This window comes from Choristoneura fumiferana, chromosome 13 (assembly GCF_025370935.1).
Source record: "Choristoneura fumiferana chromosome 13, NRCan_CFum_1, whole genome shotgun sequence".
Classification (NCBI taxonomy): domain Eukaryota; kingdom Metazoa; phylum Arthropoda; class Insecta; order Lepidoptera; family Tortricidae; genus Choristoneura; species Choristoneura fumiferana.
This window is the reverse complement of record NC_133484.1, coordinates 6319009-6336333: the sequence shown is the minus strand read 5'-3', so window position 1 is coordinate 6336333 and position 17325 is coordinate 6319009. Positions and strand designations below refer to the sequence as shown.

The 17325-nt window shown below is 38.8% G+C and overlaps 1 protein-coding gene across 7 annotated transcripts in view; it reads left to right on the top strand.

Annotated features, from left to right (window-relative positions):
* Positions 1–17325, top strand: part of CASK (peripheral plasma membrane protein CASK) — a 337531-nt gene that overhangs the window by 81564 nt on the left and 238642 nt on the right. The window contains exons 1-2 of one of the 7 annotated variants that reach the window (XM_074096115.1): positions 1402–1489; positions 9566–10156. The exons of 4 other annotated variants lie outside the window; for them this stretch is intronic. In XM_074096115.1, the coding sequence (XP_073952216.1) occupies positions 9887–10156 (270 nt within the window). In that variant the 5' untranslated portion in view covers positions 1402–1489; positions 9566–9886. Of the gene's footprint in view, positions 1–1401; positions 1490–9495; positions 10157–17325 lie in introns of those variants that run through there. 2 more of the 7 variants (XM_074096113.1, XM_074096116.1) reach the window with 2 other exon arrangements.

The following is a 17325-nucleotide window of genomic DNA, read 5'->3' as shown; positions in this document are numbered from 1 at the left end:
TGTCTTGTAGTCAGCGAGCTTCGTCATATAATATACATATAAGTGATATAAAAGATTGACGGTTTCATAATAGTACCATTCGATAAAATGTGTTTACATTTATCGAATGGTACTATTATGGGTATGAAAATTCGTACTTACTTCAACAAAGAACTTCTTTGAAATAATATCCCGGAGGTTGTTCTATACTGTTTTGGCAGTAGAGAGCGAGAACGATTGGGCGTCTCCAAATTATCAAAGGCATCTATGGCTATTTATAGTTCTCTGTAGGTACACGTCTGCATTTGTATGCGTGACATTTGACTTGGCAGCCTGGCAGGCAACAATGTTCCCATCATATTATTCTAATACGTACGAGTATATCGGGAATTACGTGAAACCCACGCTCGAATTGAGTTTCTTGGGGAAAGCATCGCAGACGGTAATACTCCTAATTTAACTCGATCCTATCTATATGCAAAATAAAACGTTGAAGAACTTTTTCAACTTGGAACGTAATTTCAGGGAATTTACTTAAGTTTAAAAAAATAGGACGAAGATAAACTAAGTGGCAAAAATCTCGGTGAAATTTTTAACATTTTATAGGTTTCTTTTCTCGTAGATAATGTAACTGTAACTAAAATAACGTGCCGTTTGCCAAGTTGCGGAACTGGGTTGAGGTCAGTGCGGAGCAAATTCCTTAGTGTTCGGTGCATTTTATCTTGTTTAGTGGACTCTATTGAATGCTGGAGTGGCACTGCGGACGTAACCTTGTGGTACGTTTAGAAACGTATTTTTCCAAATCTTACGAAGGGGTAGCATATAATCAGTCTACATTTGTTTTGTGTACGATGCAACATTGTAAAGCCTTCCATGAATGAAACGTTCTCCCAGTGATTTTGCTTAAAATAGTGTAATTTAATTTTTCACCTTCACTATGCTTTCCGAATTCTAGCGTATAATAATAACTATAGGTATAATATAAATGTCAAAGCAAAATGCCCCGCTTCACGATGCGCAAATAAACAGATAGGTTGTTTTTATGAAAACAACTTCCCGATCCCGGCATGTAGAATCCTTTGATCTTAAGTAAATGCCATATTTTCGTTCCACTAACATTTAATTTAGCCGCTGTATATCCCATTTCTAACAAGATGTTACGAACGTGTTCAACGACGGCCGTTAATGTCGACGCCATTTAAATTTTACGAGTATATTTGCACAACACAAACATTTATTTAAATGTCTGGTCTTGGATTGGTAATGTTTACGTTTAGACCCCATTTTGAAAGCACATGTTAAAAGTCCGGCTGTTCGGGCTAGGCCTGGCTGGTGGTGAGTGGGTGACTGAAGGCGGGGGCGCCGGGTCCGCGCAGCCTCCGACGCGCCCTGCCGCGGCCGCCCGCCAGTTGTCGCCGCGCCGAGCGAGAACCCTCACGCCGCTATCGCTCTAAACACGTCCCAACTAGCCAAATAGTGACAATTAACCTGTGGAAACTTCTTTCACATCGTAAGTAACGCGCGATCGGAGAAAGTCCTACGTTTTTATCAGCGACCTCTTCGAAAACGTCAATTAGCGGGATGTTAGGGCCATCAGTGAGTTTTTGCGCCATTTGAGGGCAATTACAAATGTGTGGGGGGCGTTGCGATGTGCGTTCTCCGAGTATCGTTAAGTCACCTGAAATGTCTGGAGGTCGTCGCATACAGCTAGCGTGGCGGCTCCTTTCCCGCGCCTATCACGTGGCCATTATCAAGTGCTTTATGACAACTTGTTATAGGCAACTCGTGCGGCGAGGTTTCCAGCATCATGAGCTTTATTCTTAATTTTGATGCTTAATAATAATTACTAGCACATATCGTACGTCTAATTTTGTCGAGTGATTTGATTGGTGCGTTGTATTCGAAGTTAAAATATCGATTTTTTTTTATCCAATCTCCATTTTTCCGGAGTGTATATCACTGGATAGCTGCATCGGATTCAAGCCAAAATTTATTCCACACTATTGCGATAAGTCTGCCAGTTGGCAAGCTTCTGACATTTGGAACTCTCTTTGCGGAGTCTAGTACATATCGAGTAGAATCGCCTCTAGCTCCAAGTTTACCAACATAATCCGCGTTAAGTCTCTAGTCTAGCACGGCTTAGAGACCACTTGAAATACGACTCCATTCCTGACTTAGACAAACAAGTGGATGAATACCAATATCGCTCCATGGAACGATTTTGTTGATACAGCTAAAGCAACTCTGGCAGAAATTATTGAATTTTTGATGAATCCGTGTAAAGGAACTTGATTATGATTTGTTGAAACAGGACCTACGCTTTTGATTAAAAACAAGCCTCTTTTTTCGAATTAATATTTCCCGCCGGGCCTAATTCAACTCCCTAATGTTGCTAATAATAACCTTACCTTTTTGATAGAGGCCTGCAAGTTTTCCGAGACATAATCTTAATCCTGACCCTTGGAGGTCTCCGTCCTTTATCAATATCGTTTAATACGCGTGTAGGTATATGATGAAACAGCTTTGCTCGTGTCATATTATATCCCTGGAAGACAATGCCATTATGAACTAAGCCCGTTTAATACGTGTTAGCGTATGAAGCATGCGGTTTCCAATGTATCTATTAATGTATAGGTAGGGATAGCTGTTGGTGCTGTATTTATGATCATAAAATTTCATTCCCAGCATAGACTCACATGAAAATTTATGTAAACCTGTACGCGCTAAATCATAGTTAAGAGGATTAAGAGGAGGAGGAGGGTTAAGTATATGTTGGAACCAAATTTTACCAATATTTTTCTAAACTAGTTAACTTATTTCATACAATTTAATACATACGAAGTACTACTATTTAATTCTTAATTTTTTTCGCGATTTTAAAACTTTCCTTTATGCTTGCATTACCGGGGTACTCATGCAGCTTGCAGATTTAATTCAAATTATTCTTGAAATCTCCATTATACGTTGTAGCCCGGCTCGCCCCGGTTGCCACAACTAAGTGCCACGCTGCTACGATAAGCGTTCGAGAAATTGAAAAGGATTTAGTTTGAGAGAGCGAGCCCGTTTGTAGGATTAAATTGGCTTAGTTTACGATCTAAAGATTGCCCGCTAAATATCCCAAAGGAAGAAAATTTTCCGCATCTGTTCCAAAAAAAAAAGAATTTGATTATGCTGATGCAGATCCCCTGTCCCAAATTGAATTAGGGTCGACAGAATATAATTTATATTGTTATCATTTTGTATATTGCCTTCTGGTTTATCCTTCGCCCGGTATGCGGAGATATTTCATACCGATATAAGTCGTTATTCTCGGATCTACGCGACTCGTAAGCTTGGTGGATATTGCGTTTTAATTGCGATTTATTTAAATAAATTGCTAGGCTTTTCTTCGTCGCCAGACTTTTGCTTTTAGCCATTAACTTAATATTCTCATCGCTGTTTTACTGTCTTACTAACAACGATTTCTACTTTTTCTTTAGCTCTGTCTCGCGTTATGTTTCGAGTACCATTATGGTCTTCCTTTAAAAATCTATTCTGGGTTTATTTGCTTTTCGCCAGTTAACTTATCTTGCCCATTTATATAGTTCGCATTTTATCGTTCGTTTCGATTAATTTGTACAACCTTATTGTTTGATTTGTATAGCTTGAAATTATGAGGGAAATTTGCCTTACGAGTGTTACCAATACACAGGAAAGTCAATCGCAGATGTGTCACAGATCAACGACTTACCTTCAATGCTTTATTAATGTCAGTATTTGTCAAAGAGCGTGGATCACGATTCGTTACATTTCCAGGGCGTGAGGTCAAATGCGTAACTGTACCTAACATGACCCTGACCCATATTGGAGCGCCCGAGTTGTCATCTGTTCCAATACACGCTCCAGCTAAACTGACTTTATTGCAGGGGTTATAAAACAATATGACATTGTAACGTACTAGGGCTGAAGTTTTTTTTTGTTTAGCTAATTCATTCTCTCTTTCTCTCTCTAATTGGTCTCTGCAAGGGTAGAATGACCGATCTGATTTTTACTGTACTGTATGCAATTAATAAACAAATAAAGAAATGAATAAATGAATAAATTTTTACTGAATGTATTGTAAGGTTAGATCTATCTTCTTCGCTTGTGCTTGTCAAGGTTAGGAAGAGTTTAATCTCGTGAGACCTCTAATCCTTGCGTGCGACCCTGATTTCGGGTTGGTATTCGAAATTTGACACCATTTATATCTTTCACAATTTTGAATGAAAAAAATACACCTATTTCAATGACTTTTGATATGGCGCAGGTACTTATGTATCGGGTCTGTGAACAATGTGAGCCTTTTAATAAAATCCTATATATTTGAAGCTCCCAATTGGAATCCTCTACGGAAAAAATCGGAGCACTCTGACCCGAGCCATTGGGCCTCGCATTTCCACACCGGCGTTGAATCAAGCATCCAGCTATATTCGAAATGAAATACTTATCTCCCTTTCAAAGGTATAAATAAGGGATAAACAAAAACCCTCCACCATTGTTTTCTGTTTCGTGACCCAGAAACAGATTTCCCTCATCCTCAGCGTCGTATTATGTTTCCATTAGAGCTTGTTGACTTAACCCTTGAAGAGAGCACAGTGACTGCGGTTTGCTCGACTTTGCGGGCGGTGGGAGCACGTATCAAGGTTTTACGATGCAGAGGCACGCAGCGCTCCGCTGATTTATTTTCATTATCATGTACAGCTGTGCCTCTGGCGATATTTTTCACCGCCCTCAGATTGGGAAGGGAGCCGTGCCTAAAATTAATAAAGTGATGTCGCGGCCGTTGGGTAAAAATACGCTTGAGAGAAATTGCCTCCATATTCATCAATGCGCCCAGTTGCGAAGTTTTTTCTTTGTCCAGCGAGTTTGGGGAATTCGGGGACGGATGCTGGTGCAAACCCGGTTCAGTCCGCAGAGATATCTCACTGTATGACAGCGGCTGATGACCGACTGACCCAATTCTAGGCTGCAGTCAGGTTATACCTTATTTGTTTCGTTTCCTGGCACTGATTCCTAGCTAGCTTGTTCATCCATATTCGTGCCGCAGTAGCATTTAGAGAAGTGAAACAGTAAAAAAGTAAGTTTGCAGGTGGTAGGAACTTGTGCAAGGTCCGCCCGGGTTGCTACCACCATCTTGCTCGCTAATCCTGCCGTGAAGCAGCAGTGCTTGTACTTACTGTTGTGTTTCGGCGTGGAGAGTAAGACAGCCGGTGAAATTACTGGCACTTGAGGTATCCCATCTTAGGCCTCTAGGTTGGCGATGCATCTGCAATGGGTATTGCAGATGTTTATGGGCGGTGGTAATCTCTTACCATCAGGAGACCCACTTGCTCGTTTGCCAACCAGTCGAATAAAAAAAAAGTAAATATAAGAGGTAAATACTAAGTCTTCATCGTAATTCCTCTTACCGCAGGCGAGATAGGGTTTCTTATGTTTATCATTAGCTAATAAAGAAAATCGAAACCCAAGTTTACAATATCTATAACTCTTCAGATTCCCTCTAGTATCCATAATATATCTCAATATTATCTAACATCGATATCCACAAATCAAAGCCAAACATTAACGAAACTAAAGTTCCGCAAAGTAACGCCTGATTCAATAAATTGTTTTAAGTTCATTCATTATGCCATACCTTATACCGTACGCAGGGGCTTTTATCTGACCCTCCGTCGTAACAGCCTTGGTTGAAGCGCTGTGATGTAAAGATATGAGCACTTTGCTGTGACATATCGGGTCAAGTTGTATGAATATTACTTTACCAAGAAACTGGGGAAATGGCTTTATTCCCTCTAATTTTTGCAGGTGGTAGGACCTTGTGCAAGGTCCGCCCGGATTGCTACCACCATCTTGCTCGCTAATCCTGCCGTGAAGCAGCAGTGCTTGCACTGTTGTGTTTCGGCGTGGAGAGTAAGGCAGCCGGTGAAATTACTGGCACTTGAGGTATCCCATCTGAGGCCTCTAGGTTGGCAACGCGTCTGCAATACCCCTGGTGTTGCAGATATTTATGGGCGGTGGTGATCTCTTACCATCAGGAGACCCACTTGCTCGTTTTCGATCCAGTCGAATAAAAAATAATAATAATAATAATATCTTCCTTGTAATTTATAACCGATTGCATCCTAAGTAGCTTAAATAAACTATTCATGTTTCGTATTATTATGTACTTGTAGCTATATGCCACGCGACGTAAACGAAACCGAAAAACATTGGGTTGTCTTATCTATTGTGGATATTGGTCTTCTGGGAAATCAATAAAGCGTAAGCTCCCGAAATTAAATTCCACGTTACATACGATTTAATATGCTTAGATAAATTGGATTGGATTAGAAACTTACTCAGACAGTTACGATTGATAAACTGTTGCAGATATTTCGTATATACTTAGTCAGTAGCTGTCTCTCCCATTGATTGAAACTACGTAATTTACTTCCCAGATCGAAATAAATAACCTCGTTCAGCACTTAATAAACTGGAAGCAATCTAATAAAAACGACGAGGACGTGCCGATTGTCCTGAATGTTTAAACACAATGATCATCTCTTTCTGCGCCGAAAAAACAGCAGTGCAAATAATGGATTAATTATTTAATGTGCACGTTCAAAAAGCCTCATAAAAGAGGAGATAATAAAAATGCTTCCATTCGCCCATTCAACCCAGCGTTCTCTTTATTTGTCGTTCAACGATCGGCATAAGCGAGACAGTGAAATTTAATGAGCCACTCATTCAGGTCAAGGCTTTTTAACTTCCTAACTGAATGGCTGTCGCTGGTCGAAACTCACCAAATGTCATAAACATTCACGCAGGTACGAGCTGCTGTAAACCCCCCTCAGTCCTCACCCCAATGGGAATTTCAGTGCGAAAAATGACGGTCGCAAATCAAGCCTTCCATGAATAAAATGGGGCACGTAGTCAATCAATTAAATTGAAGTCGAAATGCAGCGTGTAATCTCACGAATGACTTGAAGCGAGAGTGTTCTCAGATTTCAGACCAAGTCGGCCTATGTTTGATTGCTCTTTGAGTTTTCCTTTTGCCAATTAAAACGTGCCCCGCTAGTGAATTCTTTGTGAATGCACGCCTTTAATATTTTATGCCTGCAGTGGCTCGGGAAATTAATGTTGGGTGCAGTGGCCGTCGTATTTTAGATTTAAGTTCGAAGAAATTCGGTCAAATTTTAATGGCCAACCGCTGCGCCAAGTAGAATCACAAAGTCTGTTCTGTTTGACGCGGTTAAAATGGAAGGTAATTTAAAAATCTTTCCGCAAAGTCGTTTTAAAACTTTGTGCCTTTTATAATCACTCACTACCCGCATTCGACCTGCAGGATATAAATAGCTTTATATCCTTTTAAATTTCGAAAAGATTTGATTCCACCGTAACGTCCGTTTGCAGAACGATTGATTCCCTTAGGAACAACTTGAAAACCTGACATATTATTACCTCTGTTAATTACATAACGATTGTGAGATTGCGTTGAATGCCTTAGGGGGTACATCAATACGTAGAATTGAATTCCTCAGGCCAAACCACTAAGACCCAAACTGCGGCTTACCACAGACTAGACAAGTGCCGCTGGGACTCCCGTAACTTCGTACCCTATTATTCCACTATCTCACTGTTCACGTACGTGAGACCCTTATTTATTGACCCTGCCTTATATACGAACATTTTCTCCTTTCTGTACTCGAGTTTTTCTGACGGTGCTGAATTTTTAAACTCGTTCTCATTTAGTATTATTCTTTAAGGAGAACCTTATTGTGGACGTGATAATCTAGATATTCTATCTTAAAATTGTTACGTTGTGATTTATATAAAACCTTAGGAGTTCAATCAACGTTGCAGACATATTATTGCTTTGAGCAATCAGTCATATTTATTTCTATTGCTGAAATGTACATCTATTCATATTTTATTTTGGCTTCAACTGAAAATTTCTAAATTATTATTTCTAATACCAATAAAAATAATATTGCTAAAACTCCGCTTTCTAAAATTACTTTTATTGTCCATTTAACAGAATTTTCAGACCTGTTGACACTGGTAGGCCTCTTCGCACTTCCACGCGACTGAATGATTTCATTCTTTTGTTTGTAATAGTTCCTTTTATTTTATGAAAAATCCTCCAATCACTTATTGTCAATGGTTGATGGATGTTTTGCTCAATCCATATTTGACGAGTTTTCATTTGTTCTGAATCTCTAAAGTAGGAAATGTATCGTATGCGAATAGATAAAAAAAGGCTTTGAAAAACCCGCATCAGACTTCAGAAATTAGATAATTCAGAAAAGCGAAAGCGATGAAATAAAAGGATCCAGTAATGCCTCTACGCCGAGCTCCATTAGGCAAGAAGTGAACGGAAACAATGTAGATTCTAGCAGCCGAAAGGCATTTGCGTTACGACTTATTGACAGGGACAGCTTAGCCTCGTATAGGTATATATTAAGGAACTCTGTACCCGAAAACCTATGCCCTAGTTCCCAGGCAAGGCCGTGGCTTGTATTCGCATTGCGTCTCGTTAGAACTTCTATTCTGTTGTTCAAGTTTTTATGTCATGGGCGTGTGACCTATCTCTACACTGTTATCAGGAAAACTATATACTTTTGCTTCTTTATGGAACTGCAATGGTCGTTATGGCTATTGGTATTTCTGAGAATTATTTCTAATGTTTATTGGAAATAACCTGCTGCTTATTTTTGGACGAAATCTTAATAAGACAATATAGGTTTTCATATGTCTCGCAATATCTCTGTAATACTGTAGTTATATAATTCTGCAGTTGAGTTTTTGTGTTATAAATCTTTTCTGTCTTGATAGTTGGGCCAATCAACTATTTTGCCGACATTTTGGGCGTCTCCTGCGTTAGCATAAAATCGTACTTCCAACAAGATATTTCACGGTTTAATAGGTTGAACTTACGTAGGATGGCAAGTATTCATGTACACCATCTATTGAATTAAAATACTACATCTATTAAATTACTATCTATTTACATACTCGTACAAAAATCTGCAATTGTTTGAAAAATGTCGCGGACAGATTAGTGTCGGTAAAAAAGTTGATTTGCCTAGTTACAGTTAACGTATTACGTTGTTTTACTCTTTCGGTTATAGGAAAGCGGCGAATCCTAAGCTGGTTAATAATAGCGAAGTTAGTACGTAACTTAGAATAGAATCTTCGTGTTCAACGGAATCTCAGAACTTGCAGCATTCGTGCTTAACTATAGTTGAAGTCAAATAGTCTGAAATCGAACATGAATGCAATCGGAGCGGCGCCAAGAATAAACCGCTGCAGTGAATACCTACTATTTGTACAACTGGAACTGCTCTTGCGGTTACTTTGCCGGGAACAAACTTACCATTGTGAACGTTTCATATCAGAATGCCGGTATTATCCCAGTATTATTTCGAACTACCAACTACATCGTTAGACCAATCGCAATGATTAATAATGTACAGTGTTTATTGGAATTGGAGCTCCCAATTGATCGCTTTCGAAAAGGTCGTTACGTTAATTAATATTGAATAGGGTAAGTGATGGAGTCTTACGAGTGTTATTGCGAGCATTTCAGTTTGATAAAATGCGGTGAGAATAGAACTATCTATTGACGCAATAAATTATCACCAGTGTTATTTCAAGTACCGTGTTAAAGTTATAAAGTGCGATAAATAAAAACGCGAAGTGTTATTGTATAACCGTTTCGGATGAGAGGATGCGCGACTGGCGTTTATCCGCTCGGCGGAGACGCTAGCGGGAGCGGTCGGAGCGAGCGGAAAGGGTGTCGGGCCGCGAGCGCGACGACTGGTGCCCGCACGAGGCGCGGCGGCATGCGCTGACGTGCCCGCGGCGCTGCGCGTGCTGCGGCGCGGCGCGATGCGCGCCCGGGCCTGACATGGAGGAGGGCGGCTATTGGCGGCCATCTTGCTCGACGCTGTCACTGGCCGAGCACCATGGCAGCTCGACGCACCTGTGCGCGCGCCACGCGCCGCCCGCGCGCGCTCCCCACCGCCACCCGCCGCACCCCCACCACGCACACGCGCACCCGCATGCGCACGTGCACACGCACGCGCACCATCTGCCGCAAGCCGCTCACGCCTCCTCGTGCCCCGTGCACAGTCCGTTCCGACAACCTACGCCTGAATATTGCGCGGCACATTCTCAGGTATCTCCCCATGAACACTTGTCGCTTTTTCCATGTTCTTTAAAGGGTCATGTCTTCGGTGGAATAGGTGACCCTGATCTGGAGAAACATGGTTGGTAACTTCCCTGATTTTCCATTTCTGGATCTCCTATACTGCTTGGAATATCTTACGCTTCAGTGTTTGTGCAAGACGGCCGAGCGACGTGGGAAGCGGCCGTGAACGATTTCGGAAGCCAAGTCACGCGGTGGCAGCATCTGCACCTAATTTATTACAGAGTAACAGTCCCAACAAACGGGGGAACATTTTCAATGGCAGCGATTTGCATCTTATGCTGTTATTATTGGCGTGAGTTAATGTGGTTGAGCGGGACTGGGAAAGATGGCGCGTGATTTATGCTCTTTTTGGTGTACCTACTACGAGAACGTTAAAAGTCTATTATTATAAGATACATCGGCTCTTTTAAAAAAAAAACATTATGCTGAGAGTTAACCATTGTTAAATTACTTAAGATACTGATTCTTTATTCTTTTGTTACGCTAAACCTAGCTTACGTACATATTAAACATGTATTCCCTATGACCGTATAGGCAGGGGTTGTTATTTATAAGAAGCAGGCCTTGCTTGTTTATTATTAAGATAAATAATGGTAATACTGCGTCATAATATTGCAGCTGCTCTTGATGGATGGTGTCTTGGTCCGCAATACACATAATGGGCGATATCGATTTGGGAAGCCTGCGGCTTGCAATGGCTACCTCACTCAAGTTTCTTTGTAAGAGTAACAATATATCACCCCTGGTATTATTTACCACGTGAACTTTTTACAGATGCCGTTTTTTTATTTATTTCCGCTATCTTTGACATAATTTCCTTGTACGTTCTAAGCTAAAAATTATACAACGCAGTGTAACTTAAAAACCGTACAGCATTTTATTTGTAAATTTTGCTTGCAACTCTCTTGATATTCTTAGGGGTCCTCCATAAAGTACGTCACACATTAAGGGGGGGGGGGTCAAGCGGTTTGTGACACAGGAACAAAATAATTGCAAATTTCATAGCAATATGTGTGGCAAGGGGGAGGGGGTTCTAAAAGGGTCAAAACTAGTGTGACGTACTTTATGGATGGCCCCTTATTAGTTAAATGTGTCTCGAGTAAAGCCAGAGTAAAGTAAAGCCATGACGAGTACACACATATGTGTAAACGAAACACCCACTCTTTTCTCGACAGCAAAACTTGCCTACGTCTACAGATAATGCGCTAATACAAAATTCAGGAAACGCCTTTTGAAATCAAATGGGAATATCTAAAAAAGCCATTTATTTGACTGAATTACTTCGACTTAACATTTTCATGAATTTCTTCTGTGCACACGACAACGTCAATTGGGAAACCGAAATTGCTTTTTAGAGAGTACGGAGGGTGAAGGGCTTGACACGCTTGCCACAACTCACGTTGATGGCATAATAAAACAACAAATATAATAATTTAGAACGCCATTAACCTGTGTTGAATGTTCGGAAATTAAAATTCACGAGAATTACATTTCGACTGTGAATTGTTTCGATAAAACAACATACTGAAATGCGGTGTTATTGGACGATTTTAATATCCCTAAAAATACATTTATTTACACACACAATGACAAACACCGACAGACAAAAATGACAAATAGGTTAGTAAAAAATGAACTAAGTAACTCTAAACCTAAAAGTCTTTTCGGCTCATCTTGATATCTTTTTAGTTGTGTTCTTCATTACAGAAGGGCGTGCCGTGCCAGCTGGAACAATTTGATGATGTCGTTAAGGATCTGTTTCCATGCCACTATATGATATAAGCTCCTCTTCATTCCATTTTACAGTTACCTCTAAAATTCATCCCTAGCCATGTCTATTTTGCATTTAGATTTGCTTTGAATTGACCGATATTCACATTCGCTCCGTAAAGTTAGGCCCAATGTCGCGTACGAAGCGCTAGGTGAAAATTTAATGTGTTCCGCTGCAGCCGTCCGGTGGGAAATTAAACATCTAGTCGGAAATCGGCAAAAACCTTGTTTTATGATGCACAAAAAATAAAAAGATACAAAAACGGCACCACGTTAAATAAATGATAAACGTTAAATAAATTCAATCCCGAATTTTCCAAATTGATTAGTAGGCCAGCGGACAAATATATTATGGCTTATTTATTTCTGTTAAAACTCTTGAATTGTTAATACTACGACGCAAATTACCAGTACCAACAGTGGGCTTATTAACAACAAATTACGCAGTTATACTACCGGATCATTTTATGAAATGGTAATCCACTCCAAAATAACAGAAGATAAAATAAATTGAAATTCCGGAAAGCTCAACGGAATCAACTTAATTAGATTTGGTGGCTTGATAATATCTGCGAGTTTGTTTTCCTGAAGTTTGGTTGTAAAAATAATTTTAATCCTTATTTGTACAAAAATATGCCAAAATTTATTATCAACGACGCTCATAGCTGTGATGATAAAATTTAAAATTCTTGGCACTATATTTGACAACGGACAACTTAAAATGATAGCAGAAAGATGGAACTAGCTAGATACCATAAAAATCCTTACGTGGATATGAGCCAAAACGTCACCCGAGCTAAAATATATGTACTCGTAAGCTTCTTCTTATCTACTTACTGTAACAGTCACTCTACTTTTAGTCTTAACAGACTCCGTTGTTAATTAACTTAGCACGTACCATTTTCATTTTAACTCACATTAAGGAAGCCCGCAGATATTTTCACTAATATCCTGTATCCTTAATAAACTGCCATTTAGTGTACTACATTACTTCTGATTTTGAGAATTTGAGCTAATCATCAAAAATAGTAATTTTCCTGGGCTTTGTTTTGCTTACGGTGCCGTGCTCTAATTTTGTCACCGGTTGAGGTTCACACAGTTCATAGCACAGTTTATCAACAAGCCTAGGAAACTCCCTCTGAATATTGGTCAATGAGCGTAGCAAGCTGTAATGAAGTACACGCTTCATCAGACGTTACTGAGAGGCGTTTGTCAGCATAAATTCATACAGCAGAGAAGCCTTTTCGAGCCACTCAGTCGGCTTTTGTCTTGTCGCTGATCATTCTACCCTTTCCCTCGCCGGATTTAATTTGTCTGCCTCCTGAATCAATACAAATTGTTTGGAACTTAGCATCCCTAGAACTATGTACAACTAAATCTTAACTTAAATTAAGCTGTGACTTCTTTGAGTTGTTTATTGCTTTTAATTAACTTTTGTACATTAATCATGGTGTTTTATTTCCTTTCTTAGAGAAAAAAATCTATTAAGTTTCTGTGTTGTATTTTTAACTGACATAATAAAGATGCTTAGTAAATATTTTATTGCCTAAGTGGTAAGTGCGATCGCTCTGAAACGATAAAGCCGCCTTTTGCTTAGGTAATTTGTTTTTTTTTCTATATACCTGTGTTTTTTGTACTGCTTAAAATAAATAAAATAATATGTGCAGAATAAGGAGCAGCCCAAACAGCATCTTAAAGATGATAGCTGATCATGTTTGTTGTCCTGTTTTAAACGAAATTATTTTAAGGGTAATCCAACTTAGTTTTTAAATACTTACTAACATTATTTTTAAGATTGCTACTAACAAAAATGAGATCTATGTCATCTTTATAAATAAATAAATTATTACTTATTATTATTATATTTTGATATTCAATAAAAAGTTTCTGTATTGTATTTTTTAGTGTTCATGATCGCAAAAGATAAATTTGGCGATTTGGGAATTAGGGAGCGGCGCAAGAAAGGGTAGGGATTGTTAGTGCGTTATTAAGTTTTATTTGCTAACCCCTGTCAAAAGTTACGTTAGTGGCTGTATCATACATTACTTTCCACCATATATTAGCATACCCTTAACCCACGAGGAAGGCGTTACTTGCTGAATGTTAGATGGTAGTTTTTATTGGATTTTCGTCAAGAAATTTCTCGGAAACTCTTTGGAACTTAAAAATCAAATTTAGTCATTGTTTCATTATATCTGTACATAGTATAGTTACTTACTATTAAGTTTAATCTCCATGTGAGTCTCCTGGAGTCAAAGGCCGTTGGCCGTAAACTATATACCTACCAGCGTCGTAATAAAAAATTGATGAAACAACATTAACTTCATTTTATCATTTACCTTAACCTCGATTCTTGTTAGTTTCATTTCATAAGTACACAATGGTTTACAGTAATTTACATTGTACCCGAACTTCTGTTTGACTAAATACGCAATTTTGTCGCTTCAATGTCGTATGGAGGTGGAATCTTGTCTTAGTAATTATGGGAACACACAAAACCTCATCTTACAGTAGATTGAATGTAGCCTTTATTTCTGAATTTGGTCTTAGTTTCTTCTTACTAATCGTGGTACTTCAATATTATCATTATGTCTTTATATTTTTGTATTCATAAATACTTAATTTCGCTTGCTGCAACTACTACTTATACTACCTACTAATTGTACGATATGTATTTATCAATTTATTTCGTAACATTGCAGTAGATCACACCTTGCTCTAAACCCGAAAAAATACCTTGTTATCCTTCTTCTTTACTTTAATATTACGAACACAAAAGTAAGTAAATGCGTGTGTTCATTACACTTTCACGCCTAAACGTGGTCGAATTCAGACTCAATCTATAGTAAATAATAGCTGTATTTCTGGAATAATACACAAGCTATTTTATACTACGATATTTCCAAGAAATCTGGACATATAGATATGGAAGATTGAATCTTATTTACTTAATCAAGAAACGTGAAATTTTTCCAGGAGCTTATGCAAGGGGGAATCTAGTGGTGTGGGCTGTAGACATCGTTAGTTTTTTAAATGGCTAAAACTTTTTTTTTTTTTCGACGCCTTGGTTTTACCGTTTTGAAAATTTTACAGAAACTGAATCTACAAAAAATAACCTAACAAAAAGTTGGAAAACCCCCGACATTGTCACTTCAAAGTTCAATATCTCAAAAACGGCTGAACCGATTTTGATAAAACTTGTCTAAGAACCATCGCTAGAAAACCTGCTTTCAAACAAAAAAATCGCATTCAAATCGGTTCACCCATTTAAGAGCTACGGAGCCATAGACAAACATACATAGCGGTCAAACTTATAACACCCCTCTTTTTGCGTCAGGGGTTAACAAAATGATCGTAACAAACTCATTAAAGCATTTTCTCCTATAGCCAATTTAGATAAGTTAGCTAGTACGACATTACATTACGAAGCCAAAGGGCAATAAATATAGGCATATAATATGTCGTAAGTGAAAATGATGTGGCATTGACCCAGTATCCTTGATATCACCTCTTCAACGTCGTCGGTCGCTAGCTGAATGAAATCAACCTCTTTGTCTCGCTAATGTAAAGCTAACGTAACCACTTCAGTGTTGATTCTGGGTATTACATTTTCCTTTTGTCGTGAAGTCTATCTTCGTGGGTCTTAACCCTTTTCTGCTCTCAAAAAGAGGCACCATGTGAAATAAATCCTAACATTTACGATGATAACCTAAGAGGTACTTAAGCTTAGATTGAAACCAATTTTTTGAGTGAGTTGCACCAAATTACTTTTACCATACCCGATTTCAAACCCGCCATAGTTGTCAAATAACCGGTTAAGTAAATTTTTGGTTGCAAAATTGTACTTAAACAAAGATTTGATGATATGGCATTGCTTATTCTTAATAGTAACGTGTTGCAATACATTCTAGCAATTTTGATGATTAAGGGAATGTTTCACCACCCATTGATTAGTTTTATTTGACGGATTAATGTGATGCCGGCTCCGTCTATTCGAACAAAACATACAGAGACAGCATCACATCAAATAAATTTAATCAATGGATGTTGAAACAGGGGGTGTATCAGTTTTATAACGTTCGCTTAAAAAATCATATATTTTTAAATGTGGCTTAAATTAAAACAAATATGTGAAAAAATAATAATGTATCAGTTTTTACCTAGTGGATACTGATACGTATCCCACTGTATTCTTACGTCAACTGTTTCCTGGAGTTTCGATTTTAATACAGTGTGACGTCTGGATCCTTTGTTAACAGCCGAGGCAAATCTTGTCATATCGATTTCGTTACACGGGCCCTGTCAAAGCCCGTATCGCTATGTCGTCGCCGTTATTAAACGCCCTTTGAAACCGTAACATAAAGTCCTTTTGTTTTGGGATAAATAAGAAATGAAAAATTCTCGCAATTACATTCCTGTCCTGTTCTAATAAATCGCTGTTAAAGGAAAATGAGAGCGGAATAATAATTGTCAAAGAAAGACTTTGCCGATATTTAAGAAACATCATGTTTAGGTGTTTTAACTAGTCCGATATTGATGGTTCGTCATCATCAGCTGGAACAAAGGACTCCCTCTTAGAACACTACAAAAACACTTGCTTCTACCAGCTCCCTACGCTCGCGGTGTTATCGGTCCACTTAATGAGAGGCCTGCCATGCCAACCTGCCAACGATGCGTATTCCGGTTTTCCGTAGTCCGAATTCTATCGCGAAAAGAAATTCCTAGCTCTCTCCATACCTTGTTGCGTGACTCTGAGCCTTTCGAACAGGCCAACAGTTAAGGGCCACGTTGCAGAGCCGTGTCTGAGTCATCACTAACAACACGTACGTCGAAGGCTCGTCTTTAGGCTCTAATGATGCTTAAATAGGAGCTATTCTTAAGTGAAATGCCTTTATAAATGTAAGGAAGGCTCACAAGCTTAATTCGTTTTTATGTCTGGTGTGTTGATTACTCCCTAGACGCCGAACGATTCTTTAACATCAGCACTTACCTTGATTAGAAGGGCCTATCTGTGATTTAAGTCAATTATTTCGTTTACGGCACCATAGCTATGTTAATTAACTAATAGATGAATTAATTTTCGATATCGAAAACACCTTGAAGCCTCGAACCTCTATAAAGATCTAAATTGAAATTAACTTTCCTTGAGCCAGCGGCCTTCTAACAAAGTATAACGTCTTATTTCATGGTGAGAAAAGATGAAATTTTGTGGCCTTTCTTACCTCTTCGTCTAAACAGTATAACTATGTGAATATTCGCCAAAGGTTCATTTTAATAAATTCCTAAATAACCTTTGAACCTTTGACTCGTAGGTACGAGTATATCCTGATTCATTTTAGCTGATTCTTCCGTGTCCATGGCAACGC